The sequence below is a fragment of the Mytilus trossulus genome, chromosome 11 (assembly GCF_036588685.1).
Source record: "Mytilus trossulus isolate FHL-02 chromosome 11, PNRI_Mtr1.1.1.hap1, whole genome shotgun sequence".
NCBI lineage: Eukaryota > Metazoa > Mollusca > Bivalvia > Mytilida > Mytilidae > Mytilus > Mytilus trossulus.
Genome location: NC_086383.1, coordinates 45119885 through 45143659, shown reverse-complemented (window position 1 = coordinate 45143659; position 23775 = coordinate 45119885). Strand labels below are relative to the sequence as shown.

At 30.8% G+C, this 23775-nt stretch overlaps 2 protein-coding genes across 5 annotated transcripts in view; both read right to left on the bottom strand.

Moving 5' to 3' along the window:
* The window catches only part of LOC134691167 (zygotic DNA replication licensing factor mcm3-like), a 61356-nt gene that overhangs the window by 10050 nt on the left and 27531 nt on the right, over positions 1-23775 (bottom strand). The window lies entirely within an intron of this gene.
* Positions 454-23702, bottom strand: LOC134691168 (uncharacterized). 4 transcript variants are annotated; one of them, XM_063551476.1, is made up of 15 exons: positions 23535-23702; positions 21015-21089; positions 19707-19781; positions 18603-18680; positions 18185-18277; positions 17401-17572; positions 16790-16920; positions 16142-16416; positions 15299-15420; positions 14379-14717; positions 13926-14039; positions 12107-12344; positions 10561-10753; positions 3802-3944; positions 454-2396 (listed from the first exon to the last, which is right to left on the bottom strand). In XM_063551476.1, exons 1-15 carry the CDS (start codon positions 23578-23580, stop codon positions 2037-2039), a joined length of 2454 nt encoding a protein of 817 aa, XP_063407546.1. In that variant the 5' UTR covers positions 23581-23702; the 3' UTR covers positions 454-2036. The 4 variants fall into 4 exon arrangements, with proteins under 4 accessions (XP_063407546.1, XP_063407548.1, XP_063407547.1 ...); XM_063551478.1 differs by lacking the exon at positions 18603-18680; XM_063551477.1 differs by lacking the exon at positions 21015-21089 and having other exon boundaries at positions 23535-23595.

Here is a 23775-nt window from a genome sequence, read left to right as displayed (position 1 = left end):
ACTTGATTTGCAATTAGAAGCTCTTCTTATTGTCCATTTTGAATTTTCTAAACTGGTAACACATATATCTAGATAAGTTGATTTATTTGCCAGGTTTTTGTTAACTAAACTGAATTGAATTGTTGTTCTTTTAAAAATTAAAAAGCTTTTCTATGTTGTCTCATTGGAATTTTACCACATATCCCTGACTTCCTTGTAATCACTTGCCAGTTATTTGTACTACAGTGATAATGATGCACATTTAAAAGTTACGAGCTTGCATTGTAGATTCATTGGGATTTGAACATATTCCTGATTTACTAGCCCTTTCTTTTGTGTACTAAAATGTAAGTTTGTACTAAGTCTGCAGCTTTGCTTTGTTGTCTTATTGGAATTTTCTACATCTACCTAATTTACTTGCTAGATCTTTGTTCAAAAAGTGTTATGGTTGTATTTTTAATGATCCATGCTTGATGATGTATTCAAATCTTTATTGTTGACATTCTCTTACATGTTATGTGAAGTTTTTCTTGGAACATGATAATAGCCAACAAATAAACCATATGCAGTTGTAGTTTGATAACATATTTTTTTCTCTCAATAGTTATATGAAAATGATGACAATAATACACAGGCTTAATATTGTGCATAAACATGAAGCACATTTTGTTTACAAGTTATATCAAAATTGACAAGGGTAACAATTTTAATCTAATAAAAAATACCTAAACTTTTCTCCCCTTAACACTGTTCTTAACATAATATACATTTACATAATATTGCTTTCATTTAAATATATGAACATTATTCCAGCAGTCAATTCATTTATGCCAAAAATAGTTACCCACATATATTTCAGGATTAAACAATACATTCATTAACATTTAGCATAATAACAATATTCTGTTCATAGTACACAGATACCCCACTCTCATTATCGTTTTCTCCTGGGATTATAAAGATTAGAAATACTTATCAAGATCAAATTGTGTACTCATTTTGCAGTTGATTGAAATTCAACTTTCTCTAAAACTACCTTGCCCAAAAGTGTAACCATGAAAGGGAAAAGACAGACTTACACACAGTCCAAAAATATATTGCCCCTCTACCAGTAACATCCTTGTTTGGGCATAGGAAAATTCATTTTAGTATTTTTTAACACTAGTGAAGTAATGGACAAATTTATTTTTTCAAATTATAAAAAAAATCACCTAGATGAAATCCCTTACAGAAATTTAATATTAAATGCATTTTGTACTTCATACTGTCAGATTTTTGATTTTTCATGCCTACCAACTTGATATCATCATACAAAAGACCTGTTTTTTTGGCATCATCAAAACGTGTTAGCAATTAATTCTTATTAAAAAAATGATTGCACTCATACTCTTGTAAATCAGAATGACAAATGCAAATTAAAATAAAAAAGCAGGAAGTTTTGATGTTTTTCCATGTTGAAAATGATATCTGACAAAAAACGTTATATAAATATGAAGTGGGAAACTCCAAAAATGAATGGGTCAGTATTGCCTACATATTTGCATTGTAACAGTATAAAATTCATAGATTTTTCCATATCAATATAGGAGATAATCAGTTGGAAAATAAGCAGATGAACCTGACAAAAACAATTTGTCTCCCCACATTGACTGATATAGAAAAGATTGTTTTCAAAACATGGTAAGAAAATTATTGAAATAAATATGATAAGAGTTAATTTAAAGTTCTGTGCTACAAAATTTTTTAATTCAAGAATAATCAAATAGGAATGGAAATTGGGGACAGCTAACCAACCGAAAGGTATAAACAACTTAAGGCCACCAATGGATCTTCAACAGACAAGAACTCCCTAAACAATTGGGAAGGTAAAATGCAGGACACATAATATATAAGCTTACTCTAAAATTATTTTATAAGGTATGTGGTTTCTAAAGTTAATGTTCATGTTATTTGCAAGTATTTATTTTTTGATAATATTGATAAACTTCCAAAATTTAAAATAACTGTTTTTCCAATAAATATGCATATTAAATTATAATATTAAGCATTGATAATTCTTAAATCTTGGCTTGAAGTTCATGACTTTTACAAAACTCTTTTACATTTTTAGGTAAGAAACCCCCCTTTGTTAAACAAAAACTGTTCCTTATGATTTCTGTTATATTGATTGTCTGTGTCCAGGCTTCACGTTTTCCTTTTTTCCCTGGTATCGCTCTACTACATGGCTTCCATGGTTTGGTTTGGGATCCTCTGAACCAATGGATCATGCAGGTCTCCTCATCAGAATTGATCACTTGGGCAACTTGAGGCCACTCCTTTTCATATTCTGCTAAGTTTAGAAGAACCATCTCCCCAACACTTACAACAATTGTACTGTTATCCCCTTGGCTACCAGATTTCTTCTTTCCAACAACAAGCTAAAACAAAATTTAGAACATTATAAACTTCCATAATTTAGAATAAAATTATTATAGGACTAAACGCCCTTTCAAGGGAATTTATTAGTATATAATTTAATTTTGGATGTAACACGTCTTCTGATTGGCTGACATAATTTTGTTATGAGCCCATAGACATAATTTAGTCATGTGACCGTGACGTCATCAACATTTTTTTATGGTTTTCTACACTTTAAAATGGAATTTAGAACTAAATTATAAGAAATGGCTGTAATACTTTTTCTGTCTATTCGAAATAACATAAAAAAATGTGGTGCACACTGTTAAATAACACGCTACATGACTTATTCAGTGTGCACCAAATTTTTCATGTTATTTCTTCATAGACAGAAAAAATATTAGTCATTCCTTAAATAAACACATGCCAACAACTTAAAGTCTGAATTGGTCTAGTTTATACATAAATGAATTTCTTTAAAATGTATTTTATTTTTTAAATTCTTAACATAAGAGATAAAGAATTAATTTTTACAGACTTGTTACCGCTATCACACACAAATTGTGTATTCGTGTCATTGTATTGGCCTGGTGCATGAATATATACATTGGTTACTGCAGAAATAAAACCTTGTGAAATTTGCTCTCTGATTTATATCAACTACAAAACCTCTATTTTATCATTCAACTGAATGTTTTGTGTTTATTTGTTTAACGATTATTGCAAAGTTAAAATAAATATTGTAACATGGAGCTTGATTGAGCCTAATTGTGTTATTATCACCACCATTTTGTTTACATTGGTTACAAAAAGAAGTTCAATCAATGTCGTCTATGGAAAAATAAACAACTCCAAAAACGACTTCCATAAGTCCTCTCCAACACCACCAATTATATCGACGTATTCCCTGATAAGCATTATTGTTGTTTAAATCTATGTTTAAGAATACATTTGGTTGTGGAAGAGAGGTTTAATATAAACCAAATATAGTTTGTATCTGACCAGGTCTTATCTGTTCTAGCATACTTCCTGAAATGCATTTTTTGTTAAGAAAAAAGAACATATGTTCGTATTATTCTTGTTTAAATTAATATTTTTCATAAGGGAGTCTTTCCATTTCTTGTAAAAAAAAAATCGGTAGATTATGTAGGTGTTTTTTGGTTCCTCCTTTTGTATGTAAATTAGACTGTTGGGTTTCCTGTTTGTATAGTTTTACACTGGTCAATTAAATTTTATAGCTTGTGGCTCCATGTGAACAAAGACTCAACGTTGAAGATAGTACTGTAACCTATAATTGCTTTAATACTTTATACTACATTGTGTCTTAGATACAGATTTGTCTCCTTGTCACGTATGTCTTCTTATAAATATTGGTAGAAGTTTATAAATTTAAAATTTTATATACTAGTATACAAAATAAATTACCTGAGGAATTGGTTCATCTTCATCTGACACATCACTCAACTCTGAGTCACTTAATTGTCTTGTGTCAGAAGTTTCTTTCATATCTCTTTCCTTGGCTTTCTCAATTAAATCACTTAATGGCCACACTGCTTCTTCAGGAGATTCTGTGAACCAAAACAAATAAATATATGTATTCTTTCTTTACATGTTTAAAAAAGAATAAACAGCTGCGCCATTGGCATATGATACACCCTCACATTTTCAAACAACAAAGTTCTTTTACTTATCAATGTCATATTTGAAATTTATGAAAATCAAAAGGGAGATGACATCAATAGATATAAACAATTCTTAAGATGGCCGCCAAGATAGAAAGGAGTTGAACATCAGCTCTGCAGTATTTGGCATTTTTAAGCTGGATTTTGATGAAGAATTCTATTGAAAGTTATATCATTATATTCAGAATTGTATGGACTATATAGAAATCAAGTTATTTTGAAATTTCCTTCTTCAATGGACTTGTATTAGTGTTAAAAACATTTTGGATTCAGTGGAATTTAATAATTTTGTATTTTGAACTGTTGTTTAAAATATAGAAAGTATGCCTGGGGATAGTAATCAGAAAGGTGTTAAAACTGTACAAACAATGTTGGCAGCTAAAAAGCCTGGAGCTAAAGAATCTTCACAAGAAAAACCACCAAAGCAGAACAAACGAACTCATTCAGATGTAGCAGATGAAAGTTTGGAATGTACTGATAGCATGACTAGTATTCAAACTACTCTTAGCGAAATCAAAAAAGCCCTTCAGGTGACAGTTACTAAAGATGATTTAAGTAGTGCAATTAACTGTTTGGTTCAACAAAAAGACTTAAAAGATATTGTTACCAACATTGTTAAACAGTTATTATTAACTTTTGAAAAGAATTTCTCAGAAAAAATTGAAGCAAAAGTAAGGGAGACAACTGGAAAGTTACAAGATCAAATGGATTCTCTGATGATAGACAATGAAAACCTGAGAGAACGTGTGAGGGCAAAAGATAAATCTATAGAGAAATTAGAAGAACAAGTAAGTGATAACAACAATAGAGCTATTGATGCAATTAAGCTTGGAAATTATAATGAACAGTATAGTAGAAAGCATAACATCAGAATGCTCAACTACCCAGAAAGGCCTCATGAGGTATTGAGAGATGAGTTTGTTAATATGGTAAACAAAGAGTTAAAGGTAGACATTAAACCTGATGATGTACAGGCAATACACAGAATTCCTGGGAAAGAGGGACACATAAAACCTATCATTGTTAAAGTGCGCAATACTGAACTGAAAATTAAAATTATGAGACAGAAGAGAGGGCTAAAAAATGACATCAAGTTCCATGATGATATTACACAGCGTAACCTAGGACTGATGACAAGATTAAAAAACAGTGAACATTTTGAAAACGTCTGGTTTTATAATTGCAATGTCTATGCCAAGCAGCAGGATGGGAGTAGAATTAGATTTGACTTATTTGACAATATTGAACAAAAACTGAAAAACAAAAACAAAAAAGGTCATTGAAATTCACTTCCTTATTTGATACATTGCTTAATGTTTCATCACTGTAAAAAATGAAAGATAGTACATGTAATAAGATTAAAACAATCTGGGATGTGCATATTATCAATTTATTTACTTATAATGCATCTCTCTGAATTTGATTTAAATAATTTGAATTCATATTTGATTCAAAGTACTTTTTTTTATATATATAATTCTATTTATTTTTGTTTGAGTGAACCCTTCTTAATTTGAAGATAACTGTATATTTATTGAAGGGAGATAACTCAAAAAAAATTAATTACAAATCAAAGGGAGATAACGAAAATCTTTTATTATTTTTACTTATCATGAATCTCTCAACTAAATATATATACTAATTAATACATTGTCTTTAGAAAACAACTATCTTTATATTGTAAATAATTAAATGCCATACTGTAAATGAAATTTTGTTGTACAAAAATGACTTTACAGGTATCTATGCCAAAGTGTCATCTTATTGTTGAATGTGTGTATGATTGTATAAACTATGATTGTGTATTGGTTTTTAAGTTAGAATTTATCTGCTCAAGTTTGAAATATTGTTTTGTTTTATATGATAATGGATAATATTGTAACAGTGTTGTCTATGAATGTAAGGGGTCTTTTTTCTAATTCAAAAAAGAGAACAGATGTTTTTGATTGGGCGAAGGGCAAAAATGCTTCAGTAATTTGCTTTCAAGAAACCCATAGTAATAAAGATATTGAAAAAAAATGGGAAGAGGAATGGGGAAATACATGTTTTTTCAGTCATCATAGTAACAAAAGTGCAGGTGTCAGTATTATGTTCAAATTAGGTCTTGATTTTGAAGTGCATAATTCTATTATTGATATAGATGGTCGTTATATTATCTTAGATTTATCCTTGTCAAGTCAACGCATTACTTTTGTTTGTTTGTATGGATTTAATACTGATGAACCTTCAGTTTTTAATGACATTTATAAGAAAATGGCATCATTTTCAAATACTAGCTTTTTATTATGTGGGGACTGGAATGTTGTACAAGATACAAACATAGACACTTACAATATTATTCATAATAGAAACCCAAACTCACGAAAAAAGATTGAAGAAATAGTAGAAAGTCTTGAGTTATTAGATCCTTGGCGGACCTGTTATCCAAACGATAGAAAATATACATGGCGTCAATGCTCACCCATAAAACAAAGTCGGCTTGATTTTTTTCTAGTCACAGAGGATCTGTTTTCACTCATGAAAAATACTAACATTATTCCTGGGTATAAGACAGATCATTCAGCTATAACTTTCACCTTTTCTGCCAGTTTAGCAAAGCGGGGAAAGGGATATTGGAAATTTAACTCCCAACTGTTGCGAGATTTAGACTATATCAAAAAAGTTAAAACATGTATAAATGAGAGTATTTTAGAATATTATGAATCAGGCAACATAGATGATCTGTTAAATGTTAAACTCTCATGCAATGATCAAGTATTTTTTGAGTTGATAAAAATGAAAATTAGATCTTTGTCTATTGGTTACAGTATTCAAAAAGCTAGAGAGGAAAAAGCTGCAACACTTTTACTGGAAAATGACATTCAAAGTTTGGAAAATCATATGAACATATCTCCTGATGGTCAAATTCATGCAGCTTTAAACCAGAAAAAGTTAGAATTAGAAAATATAAGAGAAAGAAAAATTGAAGGTGTTTTTTTAAGATCCCACGCTAACTGGCAAGAGAATGGGGAAAAGTGTTCAGAGTTTTTTTGTAAATTGGAAAAGAAAAATTTTATTAAAAAAACGATAACTGAGCTCATAGATGAAAATGGAAAACATATATCAGATCAATCTAGAGTTTTACAAGAAGAAATGAATTTTTATAAAACATTATACTCAAGTAAAAATCTGGAATGTGATGATGATTCCTTTTTCAAGCACAATGTTAAACTCACAGAAGAAGAGAAGGATTTGTGTGAGGGTAATATTTCTTTTAAAGAATGTGCAGAATCTCTAAAATCTATGTCAAATGGAAAGAGTCCAGGCTCAGATGGGTATACTGTAGAATTTTACAAAGTCTTTTGGCGAGATATTGGACCTTTTCTTTTTAGATCATTATATTTTGGCTATGAAAATGGGGAATTTTCTAAATTTCAGTATCAAAGTGTCATTACCTGTATTCCAAAAGAAGATAAAGATAGACGTTATCTAGCTAATTGGCGCCCAATTAGCCTTATGAATACTGACACCAAGATTGCTTCTGCCGTTATTGCTAATAGAATAAAACCTGTTTTACCATCTATTATCAGTGACTGTCAGAAAGGCTTTATTAAAGATAGATTTATGGGTGAGAATACACGTCTATTGTATGATTTGATGCACTATTTGGAAAAGCATAACAAAACTGGTCTTTTACTACTAGTAGATTTTGAAAAGGCTTTTGACTCTATTGAATGGTCTTTTTTGAAAAAAGCATTGAAGAGTTTCAATTTTGGGCCATCTATATGCAGATGGTTTGAAGTATTTTATTTGAAAGCATCAAGTTGTGTTATAAATAATGGCCATCTTTCAAGCTTCTTTAATTTGGAGAGAAGCTGTAGACAAGGTGACCCCCTCTCCCCTTATCTTTTTATTATAGGTGTTGAGTTACTTTCTATGAAAATAAGGTCAAACCCCAAAATAAAGGGAACTTTTGTTCATGAAAATGAATCCCTTTTGAGTCAATATGCTGATGACACTTTCCTTGTTTTGGATGGAACTGAAACATCTTTGAGGGAGACTTTAAATTGTTTCGACTCATTCCAAAAAGTATCTGGGTTAAAAATTAATTCTTCTAAAACTAAAGCTGTGTGGGTTGGGAATAAAAAGTATTCAGATCTGATTCTCTGTCCTGATTTAAAACTTCAGTGGTGCTATTCAAATTTTAAACTTTTGGGAATTGAATTCTCTTTAGATCTTGATAGTATGCCAGAAATTAATTTCTCCAAAAAGATAAAGGAAGTGTCAGGCATTCTTAAGAGTTGGCAACATAGAAAATTAACCCTAATGGGAAAGATTACTGTTATCAAGACTTTGGCACTTCCAAAATTAATTCACCTGTTGACTGCACTACCCAACTTGCCAGAATCAAAATTAAATGAGTTGAATACTTTATTCTTTCAATTCATATGGAATGGAAAACCTGATCGAATTAGACGAAGTACTTTAATCGGAGATATTCCACAAGGAGGTTTAAATATGATTAATATACATTATTTTAATATATACCTTAAGATTGGCTGGATAAAGAGGTTTTCATCCAATTTATATGGTAGTTGGCAATCATTATTATTAAAAAACCTTGAACAGTATGGTGGAGAAAGGGTATTGCATTTTCAAAAGGAGAAACTCAGAGAAATCTCTGATAGTCTTAGCAATCCTTTTTGGAAGGATGTTTTTTTTAGCTTTCATGTAGCAAAGCCTGCTACCAATATTTCTGTTCAAGATATTTTGTCATTAGATATTTTAAATTTCGCACCTCTAGTAGATTTTCCGTATTTTATTCAGTGGCATAGAAGGGGAGTGCAGTCTTTGTTTGACCTTATTAACTTAGAGACTAAGGACTTTTGTAATTTTGATAAGATAGGACCAAGACTTCAAACAAATAATTTTTTAAAGTATTATGGTCTCATTGCTAACATTCCAAAGTATATGAGAGAATATATTAAAGAAAAGATTGCTCATGTAAATTTTGAAACTTTTAACTGTATTGATATTTTTTTGGAAAGATTATTGTGTAACAAAAAGGCAAAGTTTGTATACAAAGATCTTGTTGACAGAAATGTGCAACTGCCAACAGAAAAGTTCTTACAATGGGAGGAATCACTAGGTATTGAAATTGCAGATTGGTCAGAATATTATGTTATTTTAAGAAAATCATGTAAAGACACTTATTTAAGAACTTTTCAATATAAATTTTTACATAGAATAATTGCAACTAACACTTTCTTATATAAAGTTAAACTTAAAGATTCAAAGCTTTGTACTTTTTGTAAGGTTTCTGATGAAACCATGGAGCATTTATTCTATGAATGTCCAATAACACATTTTATATGGCAAACTTTTTCACAAAAACTGAAAAGATATTTTGTGAACTTTACATTATCTAAGAAGCACATTTTTCTTGGTCTTCAAAATGAGAGTTTACTGTTGAATTTGATTATTATTATTGCAAAGAACTATATATACAAATGTAAATTGTATGAAAAGAAACCAAGTATTATAGGGTTATTAGCAAAAATAAGAAAATATCAGGAAAATGAACATTATATAGCAAAGAAAAATGGTACCACACCTTATTTTCAAAAATTCTGGGCCCCATTAGATTACATTTTTACTGATTAGTCACCATTACTTTTGATTCAAATCATATAAAATAAAAAATGAAACTTACAGTTCATAAAGAGCAGATCTTTACAAAGATAACATTTTTCTTTGCAATACACAAGTTGATTTATGTTATGTTAATGCAAGTGCGAGAGTGTGTGTATGTGTGTGTGATTGTTTCTTTTCCACTTTTTATTATAATGTTAATATTTAAATAATATATATTCACATTAGAAGAAAAAAATGTAGTCAATTTTTTGTTGTATATATATATATCAAACCTCTTAACACCATAGTCAGGTGGTGATGTAAAGGGATTGTAAAAGCCTGACTACTGAAAAACAAATAAAAAAAAAAAAAAAAAAAAAAAAAAAAAAAGATATAAACAATTCACAAACAATTCTTGAGAATTGCTGAAAGCATTTTTCAATTATTGTCGCAAACTGAAAAATCCCCCCTTTTTTTTATGAAAAAGAAAAATTACTGAAAAATTTATTAAAATCTAACGGGAGCTGACATCAAAGGATATTAACAATCTAACATGGAAAAATTTATAATTTTATATATCATTAAGGCTTGATAATGCTGAGTTGTGTTGTAGCACATGTTTACAATCTTAAAATCTCTGCTACATGATACTTTTTTTGGCAGATAGTTTCGTTTAACCACTGTATTTGCACAAGGAAAAACCCACAGTATAAATATAAATACCTGCCACGTTGGGAGAGCATATAGTAGTATTGAAGGAATACATCATACATTTTGGCCCTAATGAAAATTTTATTTTGTCTGTAGGATTTTTCTAAATTTTGAATATTTATAAAGAAATAACTTTTTTTGTTGTTAATTAATCAAATAAACTTAAATTGGTACTGACCATTATTACTAGAAAGATCTGTGAAAAAATCAGTCCACCACTTTTTATCTTCCTCTCTCTTGAAATATGAAAATGAACCAGTGATATCGTTTTTTAGCTTGGCCAGGTCTATTTTGTTGTAGTCAGGAATTATTATTTTTGGAGAGTCTGTGGGAACACTAAGTAGAAGCTGCTCCTCTGGTTCTTGCCAAGTCTGAAATATATTTGACATTTTTAACCACATTTTGTTACAGTATGTAAATAATTTTAAAGCAATTTGTGTATCAAGGGTTCTGATTGGATGACAGTTACCATAATACAAGAGGCTCTCAAGAGCCTGAATCGTTCACCTGATTTTTTTTGGTTAAATCTCTCATCAATGATTATTTTGGCTTTTCAATTAATTTAAATGTTCTTTGAAGCACAAATTTTATTTTATACACCCTACTGATCATTCAGTTGAAGTTTGGTTGAATTTGGTTGAGTAGTTTTAGAGGAGAAGATTTTTTAAAGGTAGCAAATATGATGAATAAATTGTGAAAAATTGTCATTAAAGGACAATAACCCCTTAAGGGGTCAATTGACAATTTTGGTCATGCTGACTTTTTGTAGATCTTACTTTGCTGATAATTTTTGCTGTTTACAGTTTATCTTTATCTATAATAATATTCAAGATAATGACCAAAAACTGCAACATTTCCTTAAAATTACCAATTAAGTGGCAGCAACCCAACAATGGGTTGTTTGATTCATCTGAAAATTTCAGGGCTGATAGATATTGACCTAATGAACATTTTTACTTCATGTAAGATTTGCTCTAAATGCTTTCGTTTTTAAGATATAGGCCAAAAACTGCATTTGACCCCTATGTTCTATTTTAAGTAACGGCGGCCATGTTTTTTGACGGATCAAAAATCCAAGCACACACTTTGCATGCTTTGTGCAGAATATACTAAGGAACAATCATGCTAAGTTTCAGAGGAGAAGATGTTTGAAAAATTGTTAACGACGACGACGGACGCCAAGTGATGAGAAAAGCTCACATGGCCTTTTAGGCCAGGTGAGCTAATAAGGAAGCAGACGTTTTTAAATTACTGAATGTATTGACATGTAACTTCTACAATTATAAGATTAAAAGTGCTCCAGGTTTCCTGAAAATTAAGGCATTCTGTCTTGACAGAATATTTTTAAATATTACAGATCTTTCACATATGTTGGTCCAAATAAATAGAATGATGAAAGTGTATTTTCTAAAAGTTCATAAACAGTGTTATACAAAGTTTGTACGGGATGCCCCTATTTATTCCCCTTACTGCTTACAGGATAAATAAAAGTAGTGGGCACCCCTTTTCAAGTCTTGGATCCTCCATCACTGAGGATACATGTTGAAATGAAAATGCTGTGGTTGACAAACAGCAAAAGATTCTACACTGATGGATTCCAAGTACTTTAAATCAAATCATTACATTCAAACAAAATAAATAACTGATTCATAACATTCAAACAAAATAAATAACTAATTCATTTATTACATAATTTGTTAGTATTTGAAAGTATTTAATTATACCTTGTCAGTTGACCATTTTTTGTAAAACAGTCTTGTTTTCTCATCTTTCTTGATTATCTTAAATATGTGGGGGTATGAATGGTTACACATTTTGTTCAGATACTGAGATATCCAGCCAGCTATATCCCACACTTTTGATGTTTGAACTGACACTGGATTTGGAGTAGTGCATGACTCAAAAGCTCTCATAAGTTTGGGCAATGTAAGAACTGCCTGTCTTGCCAACCAGGAAGAAAATCTGCAATTAAATTAAGACAGAATTGTAGCATGAAGAAAACACGGCAACCATACATCAGAACATAGTTCACTTTTTTTTTGGTCATGTGTAGAAATTTTTAGTGTTTGTTAAACAGGAAGTTGCTGTTTAGTCAATCTGAAAAAAGCATTACAGTCTAGCTCACTCATATAAACATTGATATCAAATTTTAGAAAAGCTTATTATTCAGTTGCTCAGAAAAATGTGTCAAAGTATTCATAAAACAGATGGACAGAATGACAGACATGTGTAAAACAGTTAACATTTGTGTTTTCTGACCTTAGCCTTAAAGGTTTGTGTGAGTTATTGCCATCACTTGGTGTCTGTAGTGCCTTTATTTACTTTTCATATTCTAATCTTAACTAGAGGCTCTCAAGATTTAGGAGATAACTGTATTGTATTTTAAGCTCCGACGGCATCAATTGGGGATTTGATGGTCGCAAATTAAGTTTACTGGCGACGCGTTAGCGGAGACAGTAAACGGGTATTTGCGACCATCAAATCCCAAATTGATGCCGTCGGAGCTTAAAATACAATATTGTTATCTCCATTCTAATGAAACTGAGAGAAAACAACGTTAAAACATGTATTTAAAATCTGTCATATGCCGTCTGCGCTTGCGCGTACGTCCCATAGCATCAATTGTCAATTGATGCCATGTAAGAAAGTGACGTTATCCAATCAAAATGAACGTTACAAACTTTGTTGCATTAGAATGATTGATTGATTGTTGGTTGCTTAACGTCCAGTGGAGGCTCTCAAGAGCCTGTGTTGCTCACTTGTATTTACTGATGTCAGTCATCATGGTTGGTAGGTGGGGTCATTTAACACTTTTTTAAATAGATACCCTAGTAATAATTGTGGCCAAGTTTGGGTAAATTTGGCCCATAGTTATAGAAAAGAAGATTTAGTACAAGTTACAAAAATGAAGAAAAGGTGTTGACTATAAAGGGCAATAACTCCTTAAGGGGTCCTCTAACAATTTTGATCATGCTGACTTATTTGTATATCTTACTTTGCTAACGTTATTGCTGTTTACAGCTTATCTTATCTTTAAAAGTATTCAAGATATGAACCAAAAACTGCAAAATTTCCTAAAAATTACCAATTTTAGGGCAGCAACCCAACAACAAGTTGTCAGATTCATCATTTGTGAGGGGATAGATCTTATTCTGATGGACATTTAAATCTTGAAAGTTTTGCCCTAAATGTCTTAGTTTCAAAGATATAAATCAAAAACTGCATTTTACCACTATGTTCTAATTTTAATCATGTCAGCCATTTTGTTTGGTAGGCAGGGTCATGGAACACATCTTTTAAACTATATACCACTATGATAATTGTGGCAAAGTTTTGTTAAATTTGGCCATGCAGTTTCAGAGAAGAAGATTTTTGTTCAAGTTACAAAAAAAGAAGAAAAGTTGATAAAATTTGACTATAAAGGGCAATAACTCCTTAAGGGGTTGACTGACATTTTGGTCATGTTAACTTATTTGTAGGTCTTACTTTGCTGGTCAAGGATAGCAAAAAGGTAATTTTAGCATTATGTTATATATTACGTACCTTGAAAATACCTGGTCAACGTCTTCATGTGTATGTCCTACCATAAGGAATGACACTTTAACTTTTTTAAATACACCCAGCTCCACTAACAATGAAAGGAATCCAAAGACAAATCTGTAATACATATATTTGATATCAATAAACATAAGAAATAAATTCCTACATCGAACAGTATTTGAACTCAACAAAATATCTTCCGATAGGTTCATTATCTCTTTTTAATTAAAAATACAAGTTGCATTTTTTTATTGAGCATTTCTGTATTTTAAAAAGTGCTTTTTCAATGACAGATCATATTTTCAAACTTTAAATTGATAAATTTCATTGAAGATTTCATGAATAAAATTCACAAAGCACAAATTTCAGGATTTTTTATGTATTGTTTTCTTAAATTTTGTTATATTGTAACATTCTTTCAATCAATGGTCATAGAGTTAAATAAAAGTAAATAACCTGTTCTTATTTTCCCTGTAACAATTGTCCATTTGCAGGTAAAGGACAGGTGGGATGTCTTCCAAACCTGCCAATATGTTTATCAATGTTGAGATTGTGAGATTTGCTGAGTGAGGATATTCAAATAAGTCAAAAAATCCATATGTGCTTATTCCATGAAGCAAAACCCCAATTAAGTGGACCCTCAGCTTCCACATATTACCTGTAAACTTTGATTTATACAGGAAGTGTGGAAGCTGAGTTTTGCTTTGGTCCATTGAGTCAATTATGACAGATAAATATTTTTCCGGTTGTTCTTTAGCTTTCTGAATATGCTTGTAATATTTCCTTCTTTCCATGCTGAAAGAATAAATAAAAGGAAATGAAGAAGGGATGAGATAATTGTAATCCTAATTGATTGATTTTTGATAAAATCTATTTAAAGTAATTGACATTTATATGTAAATGTCCACATGTGTAGTAATTCAATTGATAATAGCAAAATATATTGTGTAATCATAAAAAAAACCAAAAAAAACCATTATATCAATATATTAAACATACAACGACTTTGAAGTTCAATTAAATTGTAATATATCAATTTTTTTTCTTCAAAGCAGCAAGTTTCTTGACAATTATTAACTTATTTTCACATTTGGAAAGAAGTGATTTTAAATCTAAATAATTCCAGTTATGTTATGAATAAAATTAAAGCCAGGGTTAAGTGCCTTGTTATAATGAAATCAGTTTGAAAATTGATTGAAACATTTGATCTGAGAAATAAGTGTGTTTATATATTTACAAAACAAGTATATGTACATGATTTATAAATCATAAATGTTACCAAAGAGAATGAACCATCTTATCTATGAAATAACTTAAAGATTTCAAGAGAAAATTTTAATATTATTAAGAAATAATGAAAAGTTTACAACACTAACTTTTGTTGTTTTAAGTGTTTTTCTCTCCTTCTTTGTAGTTCTTGCTTTTTTGTCTTGCTTCTTGTTGAAGAAAGTTTTGTCTTTATTTTGATGCATTTATTGCATTTGGAAAATCTTGATACCTGAAAAATAAATCAACTCTGTAAATAGGCTCACTATTGAAGGCTCTACGGTGTCTGCATCTATCACATGGAAACGTAAAAAAAACTTTATTTACAGTTCAAAGGCAATTTCTATTTTCTGAACCTTGATATATGGTAGTTTTAAAATATATATGATCCAAGAATAAAAAAATTCTTATTATTTAACAAGTTTTTCATCAAAATTAGTGCTGCTGACACACAGGGTTAAATGAGGTCGTTGATGGGATGTTAATTCTTGTTATGATTTTGTTTGTATATCAACATAAAAATGTACTTGTTTGTGATTTCTAATTCAGACTTTCTTTCCTAGGTTATCACTTCAATAAACAATTTGGCCTTTTAAAACTTATAACTTCATTTTTTTAATGTCGATGTATTCCCCAATTTCCAAGTTTTATAAGAATTAAATACAAATAATGATTCAGGTCATTAATTTAGGCCTAAATTAATATATTGTTTGTTTCCCAAATGCTGACCCTGCGAAGCCAGGTGTGGGTAGGTAGGTAGGGAAATAATTTTATTTTTTCCTAAAAGCTGGAATTTAGCCGGTTGATCTGGTAAGCCTGAAATTCAGAAATGAATAAAATAATATTTGACTAAGTTTGGACAATAAATTTGTTTGAGTAGGACCGATTTTGCTGGGTCGGTTGGAATTGGGGAAACAAACAATATTTTATTTTTGGCAAAATGGATTTGTTACCTTAGGGATGGCAATATGACACAAACATGTTCTCCAGAGTAACATAAAATGTGACATGGAAATAACTTCTGGTTCCCCTTTGTCATGTTGGTATTCAACCATCTCACTGTAAATAGACTTTTTGGTCACACATGGTGGTAGGTGTATTTTCTCCTGATTGGGTAATTTCTCACCAAACTGGATTGCATACATATGCAACCATGTCATTGCACTTTGGCTAGAAGCTTTCATTCTACCAAGACGATTACCAATTTTATTGATGACAACTGATCCATCTATAATTGAATGGAATGGACGATAAGAATTATATTACTCATGTAGCCAGACACAAGAAACTTCAAATATGTTCATACATAACATTTTTTTTTACCAGAAAAAATACCTGTGTGTATTTAATACTTGAAAGGTTAATGTTGTTAAAACAATTTGGGTTTATGATTCTGAAACTGTTGTTATGTTGACAGCTTGGATTTTTTTTTTCACTTCTTCTTTAATAGAAGTTTGAATCTACAAAATTCTGTCTCAGTGAAACAGATGTGTTCCTAGAATGGATGAAATACCATAAGTGGGCTTAAATATATAACTGCTAGCAATCAGAAAAATGAAAGCATATTCAATTTTAGTTGTGTGATGCAATTATATATTTACCATAAAACTTTTTCTGAATACTATAGTACGTTGATTTGGGGATTCCAAGAACCAGTAGAAAGGCTGATAGACACACTGAAGATGTACCTATCAGGTACTTGAACTCATACTTGCAAGTAAGCTCATTGATCCTAAAAGAGAATAAGAACATGTTTTATTTAATCAGTATTCATTTACATTTTTATGTTGTCATAAGTTAAAGATATTTTTGTCATTATAAATAGATATAGGAAGATTTGGTGTGAGTGCCAATGAGACAACTCTCCATCCAAATAACAATTTAAAAAAAATTAAAAAATTATAGGTCAATGTACGGCTTTCAACACAGAGCCTTGGCTCACACCGAACAACAAGCTTTAAAGGGCCCCAAAATTACTAGTGTAAAACCATTCAAACGGGAAAACCAACGGTCTAAAATTTATATATGCCAGAGGCGCATTTCATTTACAAAAGACTCATCAGTGACGGTAGGTGCCGTCGGAGCTTAAATTACAATACAGTTATCTCCTAATTGTAATTGCTGATATTTTGAATGGCAATCATTTCACATCTTCTTATATTGAAATATAAACATGATGAGAGATGAAAATTGTGCAGTAATGAATATATACCTAGAATGGCTTTGTAGCCAATTCAGAATAAACTGACTTCTTTCATTTGTAGACAGGGATTGAAAATTATTTCGAACTGTCTCTGCGGTCATAATGTCCAATCCTGATATGCAAAGCATTGAACAGCAAACCATGTATGCGAACGATGTCAGTGCTTTCAGGCTTCTTCTTTCTGCAAAATGTAAATAAATGGAATGAAAATGAGCTTACTGAGTGACAGCCCAAAGTGACAACATAAAACCCATTAATTGGATTATCTCCCTTTAAAAACATCAGAAATAATCATCTCGCTTCAAGCACACAAACATGTGATACACTTTTACTTTCATATAATATTTTATCAAAATATATTGAGTGGGTCAATGAGTTGCCTTTGAAAGATTCTGAATATTTAAGTGCATGCAAAACGGTGATTGGTTTATGTCACTTAGGCAAGCATCCAGCAATTATAAGCACAAACATAGAATGTCTTACATTGGACACACAGATGAATTTAGTGTCACATCCCTTGTACCTTCTAACAATTTGATAACACGTATACTGATTTTTACAGGCACAAGAGCAATTTTAAAAGCCTGGGCTGTTGGGCCTTTAAATTTTGGTTCTACGTGAAGACTGTGATTTTATTGAGAAAAATGCTGTAATGACTGTTTCCATTTTGGAACCGCCGAAGAATTTTTGTGTGTGATAATGGGTAGACATGCAATAAAGGGGGGTGATTAATGGTCTGCATCCAAGTTGACATAGGGCTGAACATATAAAATTATATATACATGCTACTTACTTTTTCTCACAGGAGTTTCCATTGTTTCATCTCCAGGATAATTCAGATGACAGTCAACAGAAGACCCAAATGGTCTTCCTCTTTTTCTATGTGCTGAAATGCAAACATTACCATGATAACATGAAGACTAAAACACAAATACATGTACTAAACACTAAGCAATGAACCATAAATATGAGGTCAAGGTCAAATTAAACTTGTATAAAGCATCCAGGTCTTCCACCTTCTAAAATATAAAGCTTTTAAGACTGTTAGCTAACACCACTGCTGCCCTCACCATATCACTATCCCTATGTCGAGCTTTCTGCAAAAAAAGTTGCAGGCTTGACAAAAAATCAGTAAAAAGGCGAACACCTTGTTTTTTTTCTATTAAATTGTGTAACATAGAACCTTAGATACACATCTTTAAAGTATTTACCTGCAGCTTCAATATTTTCCGCAACTTCATCTCCTGACTCGCATTCTAGCTCAGAATCATCTGTATCTTGATAGCTGTCTGAAATTTGAAAAATAAATAAATTCACTTAATTCAAAATAGTAAATTAATTTTAAGAAATTTACTTTAGAAATTGTAACCATGCAAGCAGGAGTATCTCTAAGTTAATTTATATTTGTTTTAAATTGACTTTATATTGTTTTTGTACTGCAACTTAAATTAATACAATGATAGCTATTAAAATTGTAAAACTAAATTCAAACTTATTTTCATCCTTTAGGAACCCCTGATTGTGGAAAAGTGTTGCATGATAAAATTCTCATTGCAGAAAATATAGCTGTATTACTATATTTAGGAAACAAACAACTGGTTGCAGTATAAATTGTTATACAGTAGTAAGTGTAATATGCATGAAAGCATAATCCAAGGAAATCATGCATTTGGGGATGATATTTGTGATTGGAATAAATCTTATAATATTACAATTGGGAGCTACAAACTTTAAGTTTTTGCTACTTATACAATCAAAATCATTAATTAATAAGGCTTGGGTGTCTTCCTCCATCTTCGATTTTGAATAAGCAGATATCTTTAGTCTATATATTTGGTGAAATGTGCAAATTTTGAGAGTTGTATGTAATTTTTGTACAAGACTTTTGATATGAATATAGAAAATTGTGTGTTTAAACATAATTGCAGTTGTAATTTTCAAAAACACCTTGTTTCTGTTTCATTAGATTTTTTCTAAATTTGACAAATAAGGGGAAATAACTCCGATGAGGTAATTTTTACAATAGAAAGTGTTATAAATTTACCTATTTCAATATGTAGCAAGAAAACAAGTTCAGTGACCCCATTTTTCTTTTACTTATTTGAAAGCATGTTATAAGAGCAATATTCTCACATTTTGTCTTAAAGTTCTTATAGAACGTTTTCTTTTTATCACACAAAATTTGATTTTCCATTAATAAGCTATTCAAAATCTGACAATTTGAAAAAAGCATGATAAAAGCTTCATTTTGACAAGTTATCAAAAAATTCTGTCAGTTTTTATTAAGACACCCTAAGCCACCTTAAATTTATTACCTTCACCATTATCACTTTCATCCGGACTATTCATTTCCATCATACATGTATCTGTGATATTTTCATAATCTGAATCTAAAGAATTATTGAACAGATTAAAACATAACTATACATTTGTACCTATAGCATACATTTTATAAATTATATGAAATGAGTGACTGGTAAAAAATAATGTTGATCCAATCTTGAACAAATGCATTTTTCATTTTTTTAAGCAATAAGACTGTTGGTTTTCCTGTTTAAATGGTTTATCACTAGTATTTTTTGTGGCCCTTTATAGCTTGTTGTTCTGTGTGAGCCAAGCCTCCTTGTTGAAGGCTGTACCTTGACCTACAATGGTTTACTTTTATGAATTTTTATTTGGATGGAGAGTTGTCTCATTGGCACTCATACCACATCCTTCTATATCTGTATATATATATATATATATACGAGTCTAAATTGCACAAACAACATTTTCCAAAAGACCCAAAAAGTGAAAAAGCATATTTAAACAAAACGCATTTGACTAACCGGTCGAACAACTGATGTTCTTAACCCTGCTTACTGCCATTGACAATTGCCAAATAAAATTGATCACAAGATGTAACCAAATGGATCTTAAAATAAATTTAATACTAAACAGAAACACTTTTTAAACTTGTGGCCGCGATCTTATGCCACAAACATACAGTGTCAATATATTTTAGTACACCAGATCAGGATTTCGACATTAAATGTCTCTTCAGTGATGTTAGGGATCGAAACGATATTTGGAACGCCATATAAAAAGTATCCTCATATACATGTATATACAACTCGTCTAAACATCAACCCAACAATGTTGTCATTGTCGGCTTCTGTATGGTTTTGAAATCAACTGTAGCTATGTACTGTTAAGCTAACAACGTTTGACTGGAATTGACATCCTTTAGCTTAAAGATTTCTCATTTTTATAATATTTAAATGGCCTCATCTAAGCTGGACATCGAGAAAGTAAAATTTATCACCATATAATATAATAAGTCTTCTGTGCACGACTTAATTTGTTTTTTTATGCATTCATATCACAATATCGTCAAATCAGGTAATTGAATATTCAAACCAAAATATAATTTGTGATATTGAGTTTGGGGCTAAAAAAAAATGTTCATAATCAATCAGTTTTACATATTCAAAAATTTACAGAGGTGGATTTAGAGGATTTTCCAGGAGGCCCTAGACCCCCTTTTTTGGCAAAACTTTGGCTGATCATATAGGGAATCACTGAAGCATGAATAAAGCAGTACCCCCTCTTAAACAATCAAAATCCTTAATCAAATTTATTACCTTCACCATTATCACTTTCATCAGGCCTATTCATTTCCATCATCCATGTATCTGTGAAATTTACATAATCTGAATCTAAAGAAATATTGAACAGATTAAAGCATCAATCAATATACAATATATCCATAAAGGGGCAGAACAAAATATTACATTGATTTTGACATTTGTATGTGAATAAAGAGCTACCAATTAATTTCCAGGGTGAGTGGATAAGGAGGAAATATAAAAAAAAAAGCAGGCCATGACACCCAAGTTGGTCTATGGGCAAATCAAACATCAAGAACACTAACATTGAAGACAAAAATAGTCAAGAGGTACAGCGGGAAGGTCAAGATCTAAAAAAAAAAATGTTTAACCCTGCATCATTTCTGTGCCTGTCCCAAGTCAAAAGCTTGTTAGTCTTGTATGATTTTTAATTTTATTTTTTGTGTATAATTCGGAGTTTCGTATGACGTCCATTATCACTGAACTAGTATATATATTTGTTTATGGGTCAGCTTAAGGATGCTTCTGGATGCTGGAGTTACTTGCTGCAACCAAGACCCATTGGCGGCCTTCTGTCTTGTCTGATTTATGGTCGGGTTGTTGTCTCTTTGACAAATTACCCATTTCCATTTTCAATTTTATTCATGACAATAATCTTATTTTCTTGATCTTGTATTACTGATCTTTTATGTATGTTGACTGTTAGACAGCTTGGTCATAACAGACTTTCTTGAGATGTGTACATGTAGCTGTAAATTTATTTTTATAAGTTTCTGTATTAATTAATATTACTTTTAAACATGACTGTATAAGAGAGTGTTAAAGGGTTATTTACGTGCAACGTTTTCAGCCTTTTTATTTCGCATGTTTCCGTGTTTGGTTCGATGTGCATGCTTTGTATTTCCCCTTATTTATTTTCTGTGTTTCGTGTCGGTGCTCCTAATTTCTCGTTCTTGCCTTTTTCCGCATAAAGAAGTTGATGAAAAAGTAAATTGAAACTAACTCAAAGTCAGTGAGTTATTGTACTTTTTGAAACTTGTGTAATATAATAGAAATTGATGTATATTGTTACCATTCTAATAATATTTATTCAAAGCAGATGTGTAAAGGTGACCACAAGGTCTTTACAGTATGTCCATTAACAATATCTACATGAACTCCAAGAACGGCTGAGTAATAACTGCTGGTACTTTTTTTCTTAATATTTACACTGGACGTTAAGCAACCAACAATCAATCTTAATATTTACGATTTTATTTCTCGTGCTTCGTTTCTCTCGATTTTTATTTTTCGTGCTACGTTTTTATGATTTTTATTTCATGTATTTCCGTGTTCAGTACCCCCCTTTACCACCCTCATATAACATTTTATAACTCATGATGTATTAAAATGAGTATTTATTGTTGCCAACTCCATTAGAAATTAGAAGGGGAGCTAAAAATAAAAAAAGGGGGTGGGGTTTATCATTTTTACCTTTGCAGTCATATAAAGCTGTGCCCTGCAGGGCATATGCGGTCTCTTTACTCAACATTATTTTCAAGAAATTAACCAAAAACTTGTAAAGTTTACATAAATTTTCAATTTTGGGCAGCAACCCATCAACAGGTGGTATAATGTGTCTTAAAATTCTGAGCAGATAGAACTTGAAGTGATGAAATTTTTTTTCCAATTTCAGATTGCTGTAAATGCTTTTGTTTCAGAGTCATTTTGACTTTTTTGTAGATATTACTTTGCTGAACAATTTTGCTGTTCACAGTTTATCTCTATCAATTATAATATGCAAGACATTAAATGTAAATAACAGATACAAACAATTCGTAAGCCTTCATTTCATTGAATTAAAAAATTAAGGAGTTAGATACATATATTTTTTATGTTTCAAAGCACTTTTTTTTTTTATTGTTTCTGTACGTGGAAAATTTAACTCTTTTGTACATGTGAAGATAGTGTGGCTTATAGGTTTTTTTCTATGTTTTGTTTTATACATGTGGTCACTTTAGCAGGGTTTTGTTAAACTATTTCAAATCAGCACATTGACTTTGAGTATTTTAACCTAAATAAGCAAATAATTCTTGCTATTTAGTTTTTATTTGGTGAAAAATTTATCCAGAGCTATGGTGCAACAACCTCAATTTTTTCAATAAAAATTTGTAACTGAGGTTTTTCGCTTCTTTCATATTTTCCTCTAGATACTATCTTTTGTCAGTATTAAGAGGACTTAGAAGCTTCTGTCCAAGTTTGATTTTAATAATTACATGTATGTCATTGTAAATTTTGATGGAAAATTTAACTGTATGGATGAGAAAAACTTGTTGTAGCTGTAACAGGCAGGAGCAATTTTTATTTACTGAAGTTTTGTAGGAAAATATTGGAACTTTCAGTCCTTGAAAGTTGTCGATTTACGGTGAATCGGGTATCAAATGTTACACACTTACACGGAAATATTGTAAACTGTCTCAACTGGCCATATCATTATTCTTATTTGAAACATCAGTATTTTAAATGTGTAAATGCTTTTTGGGAACCAAGCCTTACCTATTACATCTTCTAACGAATTGAAATAATCATCAGAATCTGCCATATTCCTTCAGCTGTTCAGCAGTCTGTTCAGACGATCTGGAAGTCAAATCGCGTGCGGATTTCCAAATTCTATTTTCGTTCGTGGAGTAATATAAGTAACTTCTAAAGATATTATTACTCCAGATATATATTTGATGTAATTGTGATAAAGTTAATGAAATAACTTGTTTGCGTTTTACTTCAAACATGCTAAATG